The sequence below is a fragment of the Octopus sinensis genome, linkage group LG18, assembly GCF_006345805.1.
Source record: "Octopus sinensis linkage group LG18, ASM634580v1, whole genome shotgun sequence".
NCBI lineage: Eukaryota > Metazoa > Mollusca > Cephalopoda > Octopoda > Octopodidae > Octopus > Octopus sinensis.
Window position 1 is genome coordinate 23,402,524 of NC_043014.1, and position 22,261 is coordinate 23,424,784.

Sequence of the window (22,261 nt, forward strand, 5' to 3'; positions counted from 1 at the left end):
AAGTTTGGAGATGGTCTAACGAATGGGATCTGTGTCTGAACGTGTCAAAGTGCTGTCATCTGCCTGTTGGCTCTTCTCCTGCAACTCAACTTGATTTCGAACCAGGTCATCAACAGCTGGAGAGGTAAAGGACCAACCAGGTAAAGGACCTGGGTATCTTGGTGGATTCTTCCTTTTCGCCTTTGGTCCAGTGCGTCCATGCTGCCAACAAAGCACACGGAGTTCTGTTTTTGATTCGGCGGTCATTCGGAATGCTCACAGCAGCCATATTCCTACCGCTCTCTGACACGCTGGTGAGACCCATATTGGAGTACGGGATTCAAGCCTCTTCTTATCTCCTCAAAGACATGCATCATCTCGAAAGAGTCCAGAAGCTGGCTACCCGCATGGTTCTTGGTCTCAAGCATTTGTCTTATGAAGAAAGGCTGAAGACGCTCGACCTTTATTCTCTAGAAAAACGACGGCGCCGTGGTGATCTCATTCTTGCTCACAACATCATAAGCAGAAAGTGTAACCTCTCGAAAGAGCTATTCTTCATTCCTGCTCCAAAGTGTCGGCTGCGGGGTCACTCCGAAAAGCTCTATCTGCGACGATTTCATCTCAATCGAAGGAGAGGAGCTTTCTCCGTCCGGGTTGCGGATCCGTGAAATACGCTGCCAGACAAGATAGTGAAGATGCCGACAACAGCTCGGTTCAAAGTCTCTCTTGACCATAAATGGCCTGAACTCTTTGCATGAACACCCTCCCTGTACATAACTCCATGTCCCCCTACATGGCCTTGCTTTTTGCTTTTTGAACCAAAAAATTAACTTAACTTAACTTATATACATCTGATCACTATAAGCATATCATTTGCACGGGTCATTCAGCAAAAAGCAGAATACTAATATGTTCTAAGCCATCATATATGTGGTATAGAATGAAAAAAAATGTTCATTTATTGAAATGATCATAATGTCAATTTGAATTTATCTTTTCCTCATTTTAATTATTTTTATACATTCTGAAGCATATTTTATGCCTATTGGACTACACCTTGGATTTGCAAGGTGCCCCCATTTATAATCCATTGGAGTTTAACTGATGTTTTATTCAGTTAACTGAATACTATGCTAACAATGTTCTTACATGAAGCACTAAGATGATGTCCTGGATTCTCCTCAAGTTATATATATATAAGCTATGGACATATAAGAGGTGCAGCAATATCAAAGGAAGGCTAACTGCGAAGATAGTTTTTGTGTGTGGAAAATGCTCAGTAGCAATAAACTCTGAAAACGTGCAGAGAACAGCTTCTGTCACAATTTGATAGCTTCTGTTATCTAGGTGATCATGTCAGTAGCGTGGGCTGGATGCTCTGAAAGTGTAACTGCTAGAGTAACGAGAGCCTGGGCAAAGTTCAGAGAGCTCCTACCTCTGCTGGTGACAAAGGCCCTCTTGCTCAGCGTATGATGCATGTGTGTAAACAGCTATGCTACATGGCAGTGAAACATGGACCGTGACTGCTGAGGAATGAAGCCAGTTTGCTCCACTGGATGTGTAATGTCAGTGTGCATACACAACAGTGTAAGCACCCTGAGAGAAAAGTTGGACATAAGAAGCATCAGATGTGGTGTGCAAGAGAGACAACTGCACTGGTATGGTTATATGGTGCGAATGGGTGAGGACAGCTGTATGAAAAAGTGTCACGCCCTAGCAGTTTAGGGAACTTGTGGAAGAGGAAGACCTGGGATGAGGTGGTGAAGCATGACCTTCGAACATTGGGCCTCATCAAGGCAATTGCAAATGCCCGAGACCTTTGGAGATATGCTGTGCTTGAGAAGACCCGGCAAGCCAAGTGAGACCATAACCAGCCCATTTAAGAGTACTCTTCTATCATTAGAAAATAAACTATGCTTGCAAAGACCTGTTGAGGCAAGTAAAATTGCTGTCGTGGCTGATGACAGTACCACCTGATTGGCACCCATGCCAGTGGAATGTTAAATGCACCATTTGTGCATGATTGTTGCCAGGGCCACTGACTGGCTCCCATGCCGGTGGCACATAAAAAAGGCACCTTTCAAGCATGGTCATTGCCAGTGCCGCTGAACTAACTCCTGTGCAGGTGGCACGTAAATGTACACACTACACTCTTGGAGTGGTTGGCATTATGAAGGGCAGCCAGCTGTGGAAACTTTACCAGATCAGATTGGAGACAGTTGCAACTTTCTGGCTCGCCAGCCCTCAGTCAAACCGTCCAACCTATGCCAGCATGGAAAGCAGATGTTAAACGATGATGATGATGATGATATTTATATATATATATATATATATATCATTATCATCATCATTTAACGTCTGTTTTGCATACTGGCATGGTGTTGGACAGTTTGGCTGGAGACTAGCAAGCCAGGAGGCCACACCTATCTTCAATCTGATCTGGCAATAGAAATAATACATTCCTAAATCTCTCAGAGAGATTTATAGATAAAGTGGTGGTATGTTGTCAACTTCATGTGACAGTCCCATGAAAGGGAAGACTCTACCACCCCTTCTCTTTTTCTCTCTCTCTCTCTCTCTCTCTCCCTCTCTCTGGGAAGCACCGTTCCCTGTCGGCCTTAACACATTTCCTGTGTCCTTATGTTTACAAAGGGGGAAATAAGCACCTCCACCCAGCAAAGCCCGCATTCAGAGACTAGTTTCTGAGTCATTTCTCGTCATCAGTCTGGAATAGCATGGCTTGCTAGTTTTTTTCTTTATTTTGAGTATATAGCTCTTACAGAGAAGGGACGAACCAGGTACTGATGATCTACCCTATCAAATGCTTTATTTTGGTCTAAATGGACTATTGCCCCACCTTCACCAGATAATTTACCAATCCCGTCTAAGGTGTAGCGGATAAGGTGAAGATTGTCCTGGATCGACCTGCCTGGGATTGCACATGTCTGTGCCTTCACAACAAGTTTCTCCATGACAGCCATCAACCCTTTTGCTAATACTTTGGCCAAAATCTGTAACTCTAGATTAAGTAGGGTTATGGGCCTGTAATTGGTAATACTATTCCCCTTGCTCAGGTCTTTCTGGACCAGTATCAGCACTCCCCGAATCACAGAGCTGGGAATCCTCCTATTCTGTTGCCAGTTTGCATAGACGCCTGCCAGTATATCTCCAAACAAGTCCGGCATACAATAATAAAACTCATAGGGCAGACCATCTAGCCCTAGCGACTTTTCCCCAGCGCACTCGGCCAACACCTCTTGTACTTCCGTGGACAGAGACCTTTCGGACTAGGGCCTCCACCTTGTCTGCCACCTTGCTCCAACTATGAATTTTGTAAACATAAGGACGCAAAAAATGTGTCAAGGGCGGCAGGAAGCAGTGCTTCTTAGGGCTAAATAGCAGTAGTATTCTTCCCTTTCATAGGACTGTCACATTAAGTTGACAATATACCACCACTTGATCTGGCAATGTTTCTACAGCTGGATGGCCTTCCTAACGCTAACCACTCTGAGAGTTTAGTGGATGCTTTTTATGTTCCACCAGCACAGGGAGCCAGTCAGGTGGCACTGGCAATGACCCACACATGAATGCTGCTTATTGCATGCCACCAGCATGAGAGCCAGTCAGACAGCACTGGCATTGGCCACAACTACAATTTCCATTTGATTGTGATTTCATTTTTGATTTTGACTTTACTTGACTCAATAGGTCTCCTCAAGCACATACACACACACATATATATTATCATTGTTTCAACATCCACTTTTCCATGCTCATATGGGCCTGATGGAATTTGTTGAAGCAGGATTTTATACAGCCAGAATCCCTTACTGTTGCCAGCCCTCACTTGTTTCCAAGTCATTTTATATTTTCTCTGGATCAGACATGTTTTTATGGAAGGCTGAAAATGAAAGATTCCACTCGCATCATGATGACTCTCATAAATAGCTATCTCGTAATGTCAAGGCAAGGGGACAAACACACACACACGCACATACATGACAAGCTTTTTTCAGTTTCTGTCTACCAAATCCACTCACAAGACTTTGGTCAGCTTAAGGCTATTCTAGAAGACAATTGTCCAAAGTGTCATACAGTGGGGCTGAATCCAGAGCTGTGTTTCTATTTTATATCAGTGTGGATCTCAACCATTTTTTTCTTATGGATTCCTTTGATTCCTATTTCATTCAAGTGGCCCCCTCTAGCTATTTGATAATTAAAAATCCTATCATATTTTTATAATTGAATATTATTAGGAATTGTATAAAAAATTCTTAAAATATTTTGTGAATTGCAGAAGTATAATCAATTTACTGCAAATATATTTTAACAGCAAAATCTTATATGAACCCCCAAGGTTCATATGGACCTTGGTTGAGAATCACTATATTATATAGATATACATGTGTCAATGTGTGTATGTGTATAAAGATTGAAATGTCTTTTATCATGCATAGTTCTATTCAAAAAGAGTTGATTTGAGCTTAAACCATATTTTTAGTTCATTTGTTTGTTTTTTTGTTTTTGTTGGGTTTTTTTTTTTTGTAGAAACTGTCAGTCATTTATTGAGTGTGAATTTGGTTGCAGTATTTAGTTGTTCAAGTGACAATGTCAAAGCTGTTTGTCTCCCCCCTACCTCACTGGTTCAAAATGCTTTCCTCCACCTCTTCCTCCTCCTCCTTATCATCATCATCATCATCCTCATCAAGATCATGGTTATCATTGTTGTCATCACACTAAAACTGTGTCGATGTTGTCAGTCAGATGTCGTTAGCAACGGTTGCGTTTTTTTATGATATAATTCCTATCTGAAGTTGAACCCTGAGCTGCCTCATGGGACCAAACAGATCCCCACTGACCCCACTGATTTCTCTCACACCCTTTCTTTTTCTCCCCATCCTCTCTCTACCACCCCTCTTTCTCTCTCTCTCTCTCTCCCTCTCTCTCTCACTCTCTCTCTCTCTCTCTCTCTCTCTTTCTCTCTCTCTCTCTCTCTCTCTCTCTCAAGAAGGAAGCAAGATATCTGAAATAAATATAAAATGTCAAGAACAAAAGATAAATAATATTATTTGTTTGTTTATACAGCAGGAGTTTATTTGCATGATTATATAACAAATATATCTGGTACCCAACTTAATAGGTTCTATGTTACTTTAGAATGAAAGATTCCCTATCTCCCTCTCCCCTTCCTTCTTTACTATTCCCCCATTCCCATCATATATCCTCCTTTTCCCTTGCTTCCCTCTGCAGCTCTGCCACCACACCCCCCTAACATGTGTGATAAAGAAATATACACACAAAAGAACTTCAGATAAAGCTCCAAAACATTTTAAGTTAACTTGTAAAACAAAGAATTTCATTACATGACTACACAAAAACAATCACATATTGCAACGCACGCACACACACACACACACTTTCTCCCTCCCTCTCCCTCTCCTTCCCTCTCTCTCTCTCCCCCACACACACATGCATATATAATGCATTGTTGTAGAATATAAGTACTATTGAACACTGGAGTCAATGTAATTGATTTAACCTCTCCCCCAAAATTACTGGCATTGCGCTAACATTTGAAACCTATAATGGTAGGGGCCATGATGATCATGGCAATTTTAATAAACAGTGAGAGGGACAGCTTTTATAATATCCCTTTGAACTGCTAATTGCTGAAGAATTCGTTTTCACAATCCAAAATGTGAAACTAATAGTAACAATTAAAATATCTTCAGCTTTTGATAAAATATTCACACTCTTCTCTAATTACTTCTCTCTGTAAACACAAATGTTCAGCAGTCTGTTTACACATATACACACAAATGAACATATATTATACATGCCATGCTGGCATAGGCCCAACCCATGCCAGCATGGAAAAATAGGCTTAAATGATGATGCCGATGACGATGGTGACCACCTTCCAGCTATATTCAGAAGCCTGTGCAAGTATCAGAAGAATCTCCAAACTATTGTTAGATGGAGAGATTTTAAAGAGAGATGCACCCTGTTACAATGAAGTTCTGGCAAGGAGCAGTTTTACCAATAAGTTGGTTTACACAGCAGATCCCTCACCTGTACTCCCAAACCATAAGAGAATTACAAAATGACAGGTTATTTGGTATAATCATCCATTCAACCAAGGTGTTTCTATCATTCTAGCCAGGAACTTTCTAAAATTATGAAGCATTTCTCTAGATCTCATAGATATCATAAACTTTTTAATTCCCCAAATGTTATGGTCAGTTATTTATGTTTTGACTATATTGCTTCCAACTTTACATGCTACAACAGAAACAAATACACATCCACACAAATTCCATATCACACTCCCATATGCAACAGTCAAAGTCCTACCAACTGTTCACTGGATGGATCCTGCTTTTTGATAGCCATGACCACAGCACTTCAACATGCAACATCATATGGAGTATTATACTCAGCAGGACCCCACCATTCTTTCCTGGTGCTTTCAGTTTCCAACTGTGGTACCAAGAAAGGTTGCACATACTCCAACAACCTTCCATATATCATCAATGGAAAGGTTAACTTTTTATAATTGTTGCTATAGAAGACACACACTTTTAATGTGTTTCAAACCATTGACCCCAATAATCCTGACATACCTCTCTAGACCAGGTTATACTATGCTTGCTGTTCATATAGATATCACTACCCACTGTTCCTGAATTTCAATGGCCCAGCAGACATGCTACCCACATCTACACCAAGCCCCATACATTGATGACTGTGGAATTCATCTGTTGTTGCTAAGATATCACTACATCTATATTACCAAAACTGACCATCTAACTTTAAACTCTTGGATGCTGCTCTTTATCATTCCATACTTCAAGCAGTGATGTCACTGATGCATCAGATTCCATGCTAAGTTATCCACAATATGACCTAAACTGACCAATGAGGGTTAAGTTCTCCTTGTAAGAAAGAAGCCATCTTGTTTTGTCTCCATATGTTGTAGGAGCTGTTGTCATGTTCACAAAACGTTAAATAACATGAGATGCTAAGTCAACAAATAAATTCAATAAATACTTGCATTCATTTATTCTCTCATCCATGTATTATATTATTTATTATATATACAAAGAAAGAGAGAAATACATATAATTATAACATGCAGGGTACAAAAGATATTTGAGGATATTAAGCTTCCTTGTATGATTATCCTATGAATCCACCTTTAGCATTGATCACTGCTTCAATGCAAGATTGGAATTATTGACATGCTAGCACTAGTTGAATGATATGTTATACTGTTGGTTTACATTTAGATGCTTTTAAGTATATTTTCATGATTTAAGTAAGTTAGTGAATATTTTTGTTACAGTTCAGGCATATTAACCAAATCTTTTTAGGTGAAATGATTGAAGCCTGATAATTAAAGTAATATATTATTCTACAAGTTAACACTCAGTTTGTTTCAGTTATGTTTTCATGTTTGAAATATACATTATAATTGTGGGTAGCAATGATTATTGGTCTATGTTCTTTAATTAATCTATGTTTGAATTTCTAAGCTTAGGTTATTATTTTCCACTTTGTGTATAGTTAACATGTGCTTACAACTAGCTTCAATAATTTTTGTTCAAAACATTTTGTTTGCTAGTGTGTTTTAAATTCTATAGCAAAGTTCTTTTTGAAGATATTTCTGTTTTTTATGTTTCAGATTTGATGTTTGTATTTGTAATAAAAGCAAGTGTAGATGTAATGGACATATTATGCAAATGTTTCACTCCTGCTTCTTGTCTTTTCACTCTCAGGCTTCATATATGTTTTTAATGCTGCTAACACCTCTAAACTGAATAGTACTGCCCTGGTGTTGAAACCACATATCTATCAGGCAGCTGATGATAATGGAAATGTGTTTAATGTGCTTGTTATCTGTGAACCTTTTATATCTTGTGTTCTTATCATTCTAACTTGTCACATTCATGCCTTCCTTAAGTCCAATGAATGGTAAATCAAGTGCTTTAATTTACACCATCTGTGAAGTAGGTAGTTCTTCATACTAGACTCAACTTGAGCCCAATGATAAACAGGAAGGGACTGAGAACCAAGCCCTTGTGAATCCCTACCTGCAGACTAAGTTCATTGCCAACTATCACCTTACTGACAGCACCCCTGTATGTAACTGGATGATTCTCACCAGCAATTGTATGTATGCAGCTGAATATGTTTGTATCTGGGTGTGTAATCATGTATGTACATGTACAGGGGTTAGGAAGGGCATCCAGCTGTAGAAACACTGCTGGATCAGACTGGAGCCTGGTGCAGCCTCCTGGCTTCCCAGGCCCCGGTCAAACCGTCCAACCCATGCTAGCATGGAAAACGGATATTAAACGATGATGATGATGATGATGATTGTAAACATTCCTCAGCCTATCTTTTATTGATTTTTTTTCATGATTTAAACTTTTTAAGCATTCTTTTCTACATTCAAAATGTATAAATATATAAATATATGTCATAATCTGACCAGATACCAGTTGTTTGCCTATTTATGTCTTTATTCTATTATATATACATATTTGTATGGGTGTGTGTGTGTATATATGTGTATATGCACACATTATACACACATCCTATACATATATATGAATGTATAAACAAATGCATCTATGTGTGTATATCTCCAGTGAACCTGTTTGTAGCCTGTGGCACTTTTTAAGCAATCATCAAAGTGCTTTCTTTATCTGTGCGTGTGTGTATGTGTGTATACATACATAATAGCTATTATCTAAGCATGAATGGTTGGCAGGGTATTGTGGTTTGATGTGTGTGTGGGGGGGGTCTGTTGTAGGCTGGAACAGCTTATGACATAAATCTATGATATCAAAAAAATTAATGTGTTTTTCACATGCAAACAACTCTCATTCCTAGGCCAATAACCACCCACCCCAGTATAGTTTTTGCTTTTGTGAAAATTAAGGGGAAGATGTTAGTTTGTGGTGGTGCTGGGTAAGAATTTTTTCTTTCTTTATCAACAACTTTCTTTCTTATTTTAAAGTTTTTCTTTTCATTTTCTTTCTTTCAATTTCCTCCCCTCTCTCTCTCTCTCCTTTACAGCTCCCTTCTATTCAATCTCCACAATCCACCATCCTACTAACCCTTTCTCGTCTCCCTCTATTATGTCCACTTCTAACCTCTCCTTACTGTTTCCTTTCTCCCCTCATACTCTCACTATCTCTCCCCCTTTGCAATTCATTTCCACATCTTCCACTCTACTGTTTCTATTTTCCTTACACTTACATTTTCATTCCCTTCCTCTTCTTTATAACACCCCACCACTTATGCAGTCCACTCCAACTCAACCATGTCCATCCCCAGTCAACAACATAATTGAAATCAATAGTTAAAATGCATTTCAACATATCTTTTCTATTGTCCTGATTTAACAAGAAAGCTTGTTTTTTTTAATCTAGAAACCATTTGTTGAAACCAATATTTTCATGGAATGATCTCTTTTTACCAATAATGAAAACACACTGGCACCAATTGCAATTTCTTTAATGAGAAACATGCAGATTCTGTCCTCAGAACTAAGGCAAATGCTCTGAGATGAGGGACTGAAAGCCATATCTGATAAGGAGAGACATGCTGTTGTAACAAAGCCACAATTTGACTTTTGATGGACTGGAATGGTTGTGTACTATTTGATTTCAGAAGCTCTATGTTACTTCTTACCTGCACTTTGCTCAACTGTTTGGAGCAAGTGATGAGTCAAAGATAACAGTAGATTTTAGCTTGCCATGGCTTTCACTGAACAACATAAAGCACTGTAAACAGTGGCTAAAATACAGTTGGCAATAAGTTTTTGCAAGGAGCAAATTTTCTTTCTTGTATGGTTTACACTACAAACTTTATGCATGTATGCTAGACTTGTTTGCCCATCTTTTAAGCCAAGATAAAACGTACATAATAACACTTCTAATCAGTTAAGATCAGAAGCTATGAAAGTATTATTATCATATAGTATTATTATCATTTACCAAATGAAATTTTCTTTGGAGTACTTGTAAAAAGAACTATTATTGCCTAAGTAAGGTCTGTGAAGTTTGTTCTATTTGGTCTCTGCTATTGAATTGATAATCACATGTAGGCTGTTCCTAATAGGGCTATTTTTTATACTGTGTGTAGTGTTTTAAGCCCTGATATGGCTTGTATGTTTTTGTTCATATTTTTAAAAATCATACTTTATGTTCCAATTATTATTTGTACCATTCTCACATTCATGTTCCTTGTCTTAAATATTTTGATTTTAAATTCCTTGTATTTTAACAGGATTCTTTTTTACAACTTTCAAGGTTTTGATGTCTATCAGCATACATTTTCTTCTCTCCGTTTCTTGATTGTTATGTCTGGATGGTTTATCTTGATTTCTTTTGTCAGTTTGCACTGACATATCCTAGATGATTGTGGCCAAGTCATTATCATGTACTGTGTTTGGTGCATGTTTGTACCATTTCTCGTCTTTTCATATTGAAGTATTGGCAAATTGCCCAGTGGTATATACGTCCCATTTGATTATGCCTGGGTATATATTCAGATTTGGTAAGGACTGGGAAGCTAACCATCTCATTGTGCTGAATGCACATTATGCATTTTGTCCATTTTCATTGTTTTGTTCTTATTGTTGTATGTTTGTGCAGCTAGAATCAAATCATCCTGGTTTTGCTTATACTCCAGTTCTTTTTCATGTCAGGTTACCCCTTTCTTGTACGGGTGGGGATAGGGATATTCTGTCTATATCTGCTGTAGGGTGATGACTTCAGTATGCTGTCAGTAGTTTCTTCTGCTTTTTTGTTGCTTAATTTTCCAACTCAGCTTCAAGTATATAACATTCCATCTAACTCTGTATGTTCTGAGTTCATATTCTTTTTGGTCAACGTATTTAAATAAGTTCCAACTGAGAAGTGGGCTGAATGTAATTGACTATTCCCTCCTTAAAATTGCAGGCCTTGTGCCAAAATTCGGGGGGGGGATTAGTAGTAGTAGCAGTAGCAGCAGCAGCAAGTAGCTGTAGTAGTAGAGTGGTGGCTTTGTTAAATTACTGCAGTATTTAGTTACAGTCCTTCATGTTGTAAGTTCAAATTCCTTTGAGGTCAACATTTTCTTTAAAAATTCATTGCAAACAGAAACACACACACAAAAAATTAAACAAATAGATTTTAAATAAAATGAAATTATCTGTCAACCAATGAAAATGTTGGAATGTTCTAAACACAGCTTAAATTTTATTTTAAACATCATATATCAATGTTGATTTCTGAGTCTCATGTAATCATGATTTGTATAAACTATTTATTTATCACACTGGGGAATTTGTAAACAAATTTTTTAATGTTTTTTAAATAAAAAAAGTGAATGTGTAGCTCTCCATTCTAAATACAAATATGTTAAATGAAATTTAACTGTTTACTAATTTGTAACAGTGGAATACTGAGAAGACAAATTGTACTTTCTTTTTTATTTCTAGATAAAGCTTCAAATGTATATATATATATATGGCACAGTGAAAATACGTAAGAAAAACACCTGCACCCCTACTCTATAATATCCCCCCAAAATACACCTATACAATCAATCACCAAACAAATAGACAGTATTATAAAAAGAAAATACACATGGTAAGATGCTTGCTTCCCAGCCACATGATTCTGGGTTCAGTCCCACTGTGTGGTACCTTGGGCAAGTGTCTTCAACTATAGCCTCAGGCTGACCAAAGCCTTTTGAGTGGATTTGGTAGTCAGAAACTGAAAGAAGCCCATTGTGTGTGTGTGTGTGGATATATATATATATATATATATATATATATATGAATGGATATATCTATGTGTTTGTCCCCTCATCACTGCTTGACAACTGGTGTTGGTGTGTTTACATTCTTGTAACTTAACAGTTCGGCAAAAGAGACTGATAGAATAAGTAATAGACTTAAAAAGTAAGTCTTGGAGTCAATTTGCTCAACTATAAAAAAAAAAACCTTTCCAGGTGGTGCTCTAGCATGGCCAAAGTCAAATAGCTGAAACGAGTAAAAAAGTAAAAGGATAAAAAAAAAATAAAAGAATATGAGGAATATTGTATAAATTCATCTGAGCAATTTCTACAGATCTTAGGGGAAATTGATAATGTAGGTACTATTTCTATGTTAGATGTAGAATGTTCACCATTGTCCCAATGGCATAAAAGATAAAAATCATTATGAATATAATGTATATAAACAGCTAAATATAAAGCTGCTTATGATACCAGCAAACTTATTGAAAAAAACTACTTATGATATGCATGACTGAAGTGCTGCTTTGCTGCCCAGAAAGAAATTTATACAAACAAACAGGTGGAGTGACTATGGGTTTCCCCATTAGGACCTCCATTTGTAGCATTCTACCTGTCCACAATAGAAAACAAGCAAAACACAAATACATAATATACATCAGATATGTAGCTGATATACTACTTGTAATAGATACTCTTAAGGAAGCTGAGAGACTAATGGAAGACTTAGAAAACAACTCCGTACTAAATTTAACATCCAAAATGATACAAATAAGACCCCATCTTTAAACATAAACCTGTAGAAAAAAAAACATACATTATGTAAGTATACACCAAAGAATTAAATAAATACAAATATTTACATGGAGACAGTAAATACCCACACAACTAATAAGATGTCAATGGTAAAAATCACTCTTCAGAAGAGCATTTATATTCTCATCCACAATGTACTAGAATTAAACAAGCATAAATTAACCTTTAGCACATTGAAGGCAAATCATATTCCCATACAAGTTTTCTTCCCTCTCAATGCGGCACAATGTGCCTGCAGCTACAGGGGAGAAAACTTATTCACCAACATGATTTGCCCTTAATGTGCTAAAGGTTAATAATGGGCATTTTAATAGACTAGTGAACCAAGGTATAAAAGCATACACAAATACAATACAATATACCAGAGAATATACTAAACTGAAATCTATTGCATGAACCAAATGCACAAGTCCTATCAAAAGGAGAAACATCTAATAAAAACCTTCATAAAATGCAACAGAAAATGCATCACACCTGACCATTAACTTAAACTAATAATATACTATACAGGAGCAGGAGTGGCTGTGGTAAGTAGCTTGCTTACCAACCACATGGCTCTGGGTCCAGTCCCACTGCGTGACACCTTGGGCGAGTGTCTTCTCCTATAGCCTCGGGTTAACCAAAGCCTTGTGAGTGGATTTGAGAGACAGAAACTGAAAGAAGCCCATCATGTATATGTATGTGTGTGTGTTTATGTATCTGTGTTTGTTACACACACACACACACACACACACACACACACACACACACACACCCACATCGCTTGACAACCAGTGGTGGTGTGTTTATGTCACTGTAACTTAGCAGTTCGGCAAAAGAGACCGATAGAATAAGTACTAGACACAAAGAATACATCCACAGGCAAATGACTGAAACAAGTAAAAAGAAAAAGAGAATATGAAAATACCAAATCTAAGAACCTCCTTATCAATAACTCACCGGAAACATATGAACCCAAGAACAAAATATAGGTGATGAATGTAATCTATAAATTTGACTGTAAAACTCAATGTTGCAAACTTGAGGATGGTAGCTGTTACATTGGACAAATCAGTAAAAAAAATTTTACACAGGCACCCTCTGCACTTTCAGTATGGATCTAGCATATTACACCACACACCATCATCATACTACAAAACAAAATTTGATAGGTAAATGCTAGAAGAAAATACTTACATGCTTTATATAAGTTCACAAAAAAGATTAATTATGGAAACCAGTAAGATGGTGAGCAGGCAGAATTGTTAGCGTACCAGAAAAAAATGCTTAGCAGCATTTCTTCTGACTTTACATTCTGAGTTCAAATGCTGTTGGGATCAACCATCCCTTCATCTTTTCAAGGTCAATAAGTACAGTTGAACTGGCATCAATGTAATCAACTTATCCCCTCCTCTGAAATTGCTGGCCTTCTGCCAAAATTTGAAACCAGTTATGGAAACCATAACAATGTCAAAATTAACACAAACACACTAAAAAAGAAATCAACACATGACCATGACCACTGTTGTGGTAGGGTGTGTGAGAAGTTTTCTTGTTTAGTATGGGTGGGACACACAGCACTTCTAGAACTCAGTTTCACTGACATGGGCGAGTCTTCTCAAGAACTTCATATCACCAGACATCTCAGTCCATTGTCATTTTTTCTTTGAGGCCGAACATCCTGAAATCGGTCCTTACCACTTCATTCTATGTCTTCCTAAGTCTCCTTCCCCAGGCACCAACCACTTTCAGTGATCAGCATTTCTTTATGCAGCTGTCTTCATTCATACTCATCACATGTCCAAACCAATGTAGTCTTCTCTCTTGCATGCTACATTTGATTCCTCTTATGCTCAACTTTTCTCTCAATACATTTGCACTTTGTCGTACATGCAGACTGATGTTGCATATCCAATGGCGCATACGGTCTTCATTTCTCTCTTGTCTTCTGCATTCAGAGCCTATGTCTCACTACCATGGAGTATAGCTGTGTACCTTTCACTCTGAGAGAGAGTCTTTTTGTTGCCAACAGAGGTGATAGCTATCTGAACTTCCTCCACCCAATTCTTATTCTAGAAACACTACCTTCAGAGCATCCTCCACCAGGTAACAGAAACTATCTACATCCTCAAGAGAGCCTCCTGGGCATTTGAGAGAATTTAAATCTCATTTTCTCTTCGTACTTATTGTTCCTGCACATCTGCCACATACAAAGATGACTTTATCTGTTAATCTAACTGTGATTCCACTGCATCTCTAATGTGTCCATAGTTTACACTGGGTGCTACGAATGGAATTTTTTCCAACTCCTTTCCTATATACTGAGCAGGGCCATTTACCTGACAGAAAGAAAGTTTTATCTTTCTTTCTTACTAACAACATCTTTGGTCTTTGCTAGGTTAGCTTTCAGGCCCTTTGATTCTAGATTTTGCTTCTGTACCTGGAATTTCTTCTCCAATTCTGCTAAAGATTCTGCAATAAGAGCAAGGTCATCAGCATATAGCAGTTCCTACAGGCATCCAGTTTTGAATTCCTCTGTTATGGCCTGAAGAACTATAATGAATAAGAGAGGGCTGAGAGCTGAGCTTTGGTGTTTCACTAGGAAGATGGCATCGTGGTACTTTTCCCAGGTACAAAACCAAATTGCATCTCATTTAGTTTAATTCTGTTCCTAATCAATTGAGCGATAGCCTCTCACTAAATTTCATGACTTCGTCTAGCACTTTAATATCTCTGTAGATGTTTCTATGTAAAGCATCACCTTTACCCTTCTAGCATCATCATCATCATCATTGTTTAACATCTGTTTTCCATGCTGATGTTGGTTGCACCAGGTTCCAATCTGATCTGGCAAGGCCCTTCCTAATGCCAACCACTCTGAAAGTGTAGTGGGTACTTTTTACATGCCACCAGCATGAGAGCCAGTCAGGCAGCACAGGCATCAGCCATGACTATGATTTCACTTCACTCAGCAGGTCTTCTCAAGCACAGTGTGTTGCCCAGCAATTCAAGGGTACTTCTAAATGGGCTGGTTATGTGACACTGGTATTGGCCACAGCTGTGATTTCACTTTACTTGCTGGATCTTCTCAATCACAGCATATCTCCAAAGGTCTCAGTCTCTTGTCATTGCCTCTGTGAGGCCCAACATTCAAAGGTTGTGCTTCACTACCTTTTCTACAGCTTCCTTCCACTGTTAGGGTGTGGCACTTCTTCACACAGCTGTCCTCATCCATTTGTAGCACATGACCATACCATCATCTCTCTTGCACACCACATCTGATGCTTCTTATGTCCAACTTTTCTCTCAGAGCACTTACATTCTGTCATGTATGCACACTAACATTACACATTCAGTGGATCATACTAGCTTTTCTTTCAAACCTATGCATGTCCTCAGCAGTCATGGTTCATGTCTCATTGCTGTGTAGCATGGCTATTCACACACATGCATCATACAGTCTACCTTTCACTCTGAGCAAGAGGCCCTTCATTACCAGTAGAGGTAGGAACTTTCTAAACTTTGCTATTCTTATTTTAGTAGCTATGCTCTCTGAGCATCCACCCCGACTACAGACTTGGTGACCTAGGTAGCAGAAACTATCAACTACTTCCAGTTTCTTCCCCTGGCATGTGATGGAATCTGTTTTCTGTACATTTTCAGTGATTATTGTCCCTGTGCATCTTCCACACACAAAAACTATCTTCTCAGTTAACCTTCCTTTAATATTGCTGCACCTCTTATGTATCCATAGCTCACACCGGGTGCATCTTATAGAGAACCTACCTATACCTTTTCTACAGATCAAGCAGAGCTGTCTACCTGAAGGGGTTTGTGATTTGTCTGCCTTCCTACTTACTAGGACTTTTTGCTAGAGTGTCTCTAAGGCCCTTCGATTCTAAACTTTGCTTCCATGCCTGAAACTTCATCTCTAGTTCTGGTAGTGGCTCAGCTATTTGAGCAAGGACATCAGCATAGAGGAGCTCCTAGGGGCAGCCTGTCTTGAATTCCTCCATTATTGCCTGGAGGATTATGATGAACAAGAGACTGAGTACTGATCCTTGGTGAACCCCTGCTTCTACCCTGAATTCTTTGCTGTACTCATTGTCCACCCTCACCTTACTGATAGCATCCCTGTTTATCCTTGTCTATCCATTGACCACCAGATAAGTCAACAAAAACCAGAAATATAGCATCAGTGGTGCTTCTACCTGTCACAAAACCAAACTGCATCTCATCTAGGCTGTTCCTCTCCATGACTTTTATTGCCAGCAATTTGATACCCCTGTAGTTATTTCTATCTAAAGCATCACCTTTACCTTTGTAACAGTTTACTATGGTACTGCTACACCAGTCATTGGGTATGACTCCTTTGTGAGCTACCTGATTTACAATATGGGTGACTAGACCATAACCCACTCCACCAGATATTTTAAGCATCTCAGTGGTGATTCCTGATGAGCAGGGGGATTTCCCCTATTTTCATATCCTTAATTGCTTTATCTACCAGAGTACTGTCGATTCAGGTAACTGGTCTCTCAAGTGGGTTGCCAATCCTGAATAACCTGATTAACTGTACAGGTGACTAAGCTGCATCCTACATCACTGGAAATTTTAATCATCTTTCTGATGGCCCAGTGCTTTCCCTATCTTCATATAAGAAACAATACAAACACTAAATATATCAATTCTTTTTTGTTTCTTTTTAATGGTAAGGAAACTGTATAAAATGTAGAAACATTGGGTATGGGTTTAGAAACTCAGTTTTTCCAAACCAAGTATAAAAAGCTCATAAGAAAATATTAAAGATATAAAATACAAAAGAAAACTCTTGAACGTAGTTATGTATATAATGAAACATGCATATGTGTATTTATATGTATATATGTATGACTGAAACAAGTAAAAGATAATATATATATATATATATATATATATTATATATATATATATATATATGCATGTATAAATGTGTGTGTGTATGTATAAACAATGTGTGGGAGAGTACAAAGTAAGTGTGGTATAGATATCCACAGAGTAACATTTAGATTAAAAGAATTTACAGTAAAAAATTGATGAGCGATGACTAGAAGTATATTGAGTTCTTCATAACCAGCTGATCTAGCAAGCGGGGCCTCATATCAGTGAGGGGGGCCAGTGCGCATTGATGCCGTCGAGAGGTAGGTCCCGAAACAGCGCGCATTCTTTCCTGATGACCCCATACACTTGCTAGCTTCCGATATACGGAGCTTTTAACTGGTAGCACTTGCATGTGCAAGTTGTTTGCAAGACATCTTCCTTATTCTGCTTCCTTCTAAAAATAGACCTTTACACCTGAATTATGAAGTTTTCTGCATAGTTAGAAGCTTTCTTTATTTCCCTTTTATTTCATTTTCTAAAAATTAAATATATTGTAAAATTGCTGTCATATATATATATATTATATATATATATATATATATATATGTGTGTGTGTGTGTGAACATAATCAAAAAGGGTAATAACATAGATTATTATTACCAGTGGCCTAGCACAAAAGACGAATTAGTCATTAGACAAAATATTATTCATATAGAAAAATATTATTCATAGAGAAATATAATAAAGGGCTCCCACATAAGGAAGCCTAGTGCTAGAGACACAAAAAGGGATAAATTCATCGAGAGTGAAAATCAAAAACATTTACCAATAACGATATATCCCGGACTGATCAGTTTCTACCTCTTTCTAGCAAAACAGACAGAATATGTTTGCCAAGGCAAGGTTCGTCAGTGGGACGCCTTTGCTAATTCTAGATGCACTGAGCGTTAGACCATGTGTTGATCTAACAATTTGTAAATCTTAACTTTTCAAACCTCTGCGCAGACGCAAAATATACCCGGTGATATAGGGCATGCCGGTAAAAAATTTTACGAACAAATTTATCAAGTAATATGTGAACATAATCAAAAAGGGTAATAACATAGATTATTATTACCAGTGGCCTAGCACAAAAGACGAATTAGTCATTAGACAAAATATTATTCATATAGAAATATAATAAAGGGCTCCCAAATAAGAAAGCCTAGTGCTAGAGACACAAAAAGGGATAAATTCATCGAGAGTGGAAATCAAAAACATTTACCAATATTTATATATATATATATAATATATATATATATATATATATATATATATATATATATATATATATAATGAAGGGTGAAATTAATTAATTTGGAATAATTATCAATTACACCAAGTAGTCTTCGGCATGTAAAAGCCTCATTTGAGGAAAATTTAAGTAATACTAAGCATGCTTAGTATTACTTATATATATATATATATATATATATATATTCTATGTTCTCTCCCTGTTTATTTCTGTGTTCCTTTCTGTCGAAGAACGTAGGCTCGAAATGTAAAAGACTTTCTCAATTCCCGAGCATTAAGCTAATATGTCTGTTTGTTGTTTACAAACCTGTCTTCATCTTCTGTTTTTTGTAAATTCTCACTATATATATGTATATATATATATATATATATATATATATATATATATTATATATATATATACACTTTGATTTTTCTCCCTATTATTTCTTTCTTTTTGTCATTCAGGTTATCCTATAGTTACACCATCCAACAATTTATTAATCAGCAATGTCCAAGTTGTAGATGCTGGCATCTATAAGTGTGTTGCTACAAACCCTCTTACTAATGAAACTTCAACATCAAGCCAAACAGTAACATTGAACGTCATCTCATTTGGTAAGTTCAAGATTTGTTGCTTAAGTAAGTTCAAGATTTGTTGCATCAGATTACTTTGTCAGACGTAATACTTATTTATTCAATTTGGTTTGAAGTAATTATGCTTTATCTTGCAGCTTCAGCATTTCAATGTGATTGTATATTCTTAGAATGACATTGTATGGAAGGTAGAAGAGGCCAAATATGGCTCACTTGAATGTAAAACATGTAGAACATAAGAACCTGTTATGGCTGGTTTAAATGCTAAAGGGTTAATGTGCTTATATATGTATATGCATTGCAGATACACATTACATACACACACACACACAAACTGCTGTCTATACACACCATAAACACAAACATTGTAAATGTGATGAGCCACCTGAAAATGTTGGGCAGTTTTCAACAAAATCTTTTCAGTCATTTATTAATTTTTTTTTTAATCAATTATCAGAAAATTTTTAAAGTTTTACAGGAAACCAATTAAAAAAAAATTTGCCATACATTTAATCAAACAATGTTGTTTAAATTTAAGCAGTGATTATATTCAACTGTTTCTAAAATATGAACTGGTCTTTACAGGGTTGCTCATCCTTATAAAATAGCTTCCATATTTCCCTTAAAAGCATCCTATTGTCTACAGATATTGAATATTTTACCCAATATCTGTAGACAACAGATAGGATGTTCACAGCCAAAATGTCTTTGATCATAGGTCTTCTCAACCAGAGCACTGTACTGGGGCAGGAATACTTCCAATAACCCTGATCACTGTTGTATTTTATTTCATTAAAAATCTCTCTCTCTTTCTCTCTCTCTCTCTCTTTCTCTCTCTCTCTCTCTCTCTTTCTCTCTCTCTCTCTCTCTTTCTTCCTCTACTCATCATCTTTTTCCCCTCTCAGAATCTGCCCAGAACCAACCACCATTTATATTTGGTTCCAAGAAACCAACCATCCTCAATGTTCCTGAAGGAGATGCTATTGTATTGGAATGTGCTGCTTATGCAAAGCCCTTACCAAAAATAACCTGGAGAAAATATGGGGGCCAATTATCACATGATAAAAGAGAAGCTAAGCTTTCAGGTAATAAAACAATAATAATAATAGTTTATTTTTTAATTTTATTTTACATCATATTTTTGTGAAAAACGTTATCAGTTGATCACTTATTGGTTCACTGTATTTATAATGGTACCAGCTTAAAAGCCGCCCTATCAGGTGGCTTTTAAGCTAGATCCTGTGGAGAGCAGAATAATGACACTTCATGCATATTAAATTTTATTAAACTTGACCAATATTTTTCAAGCAATGAACAATTTTGACTTGGAAAGCTTCATGATAAACAACAATTTTGACTTGCAAAGCTGCATGATAAACAACATTATTTGTCTTCCCATTCAGGGGTCAGTACAATTTTTTTTTCTGTCTAATATCTCTCTCTCTCTCTCTCTCTCTCTCTCTCTCTCTCTCTCTTCTTTGTCGATTGTTTTCGACCATCACCATCGCCTCACAACTGCCCTATACATACCTTTCAGACTTCTGACAACACCTTCCTCTCCACCACCATCACCACTGTCTTTCACATCCCTTACTGTCACCATCCTGCTTGACCGCTTCGGCCACCATCACCATTGCCTCTGCCTCTATCACAACTGCAGTTCATACTATTACTATCAACCCATTACCATCTCAGCTGTCAATCTGCTACCATCTGCACAGTCTCTATGCCTACTATTACTCTCACCCCAGGAAGAGGAGTAGAAGAAGTGTCATTGGCTAGTGAGAGAGTTGTTTTGGCATTTATTATTATAGATGAGTGACAAGGGGGTGTTTGTAAAATTTTGACAGAACAAATGCCTTAACCCACCTGAAACTGCCTTTGGCTCTGTAGTACAAATGTCTTGTTTTCATAAGTTCTGAATTAAAATCTTCCACCAAACCTTAGTCACAATTTATGTTTTTAACACTAGCTTAATGATAAACTAAATTATTTTACTAATTGTTTGTTATATTTAAAATTAATTGAAAGAAACATAGAGCATCTCAACAGAAATATGGTAACAAAAGGGTTAATGGTATTTATTGTTCATAAGCACCATTTTAGCAGTTTTCTTGACAGTGTTTATGTTTCTCTAATACACATGGATGAATTATGTACTGTCCACATGCACACACACACACACACACACACACACACATAGAGTCATTTATACAATGGTCTTCTATGCAATTTCAACTCACAAGCCATTTGTGAAGTCATGGCTGGGATAGAAGACATTTTTCCAAAGTCCCTTGTAGTGGAATCAAATCTAGAACTACCACAGCGCTACAATGTAAAATTCTTAGCCACTCATCCATGCCTGCACCTGCTTATTCTTTATATTTTTGAAACCCATTTTTTTTCTTTTTGCTTTGTTCTTTGTCACATTGAAGAAAGATGGAAAAAAAAAAACAAATTTGTATTCCCATTTTATTTGTTGATCTTTTTAAACTTCTTTTTTTCTTCTTTCTTCTATCACATTGAAGAAGAAAGATCCCACCCAATCTGCATCTCCAAGCAACAAATTTTCATTCTCATTTTCTAATTTCAAATGAAATTCTGTCGTGCAGGTAATTACATCATTAAGAATGTTAACCATCGTGATAAAGGGACCTATATCTGCCATGCTGATAATGGAATTGGCAATAAAGTGGAAAAAGTATTTCAAATAGAAGTATTTGGTAAGTAAATCTATACAACTCCCTCCCATTTTCTCTTCTTGCTCTCATTTTATTTTATTCTATTTTATTTAGTTATTTCCTTTTATTTATACATTTATTCATTTATTATTCTTGCCTTTTTAGGTGGTGGTGGGGTTGTTCACCATGCCACAAAAAATATTTTTGTGGCATGATTGATATTTAATTAAATTAACAAAAAATTTTGTTTTTTTAGGAATTTTTGTTTGCTTCCTCTTCTCCCT

The 22,261-nt window shown here is 37.0% G+C and overlaps 1 protein-coding gene across 2 annotated transcripts in view; it reads left to right on the forward strand.

Annotated features, from left to right (window-relative positions):
- The window catches only part of LOC115221730 (cell adhesion molecule-related/down-regulated by oncogenes), a 400,560-nt gene that overhangs the window by 336,044 nt on the left and 42,255 nt on the right, over positions 1 to 22,261 (forward strand). For both annotated transcript variants that reach the window (XM_036510777.1, XM_029791942.2), the window contains exons 5-7: positions 19,168 to 19,317; positions 20,202 to 20,381; positions 21,909 to 22,019. In XM_036510777.1, coding sequence (XP_036366670.1) covers positions 19,168 to 19,317; positions 20,202 to 20,381; positions 21,909 to 22,019 — 441 coding nt within the window. The remainder of the gene's footprint in view (positions 1 to 19,167; positions 19,318 to 20,201; positions 20,382 to 21,908; positions 22,020 to 22,261) is intronic.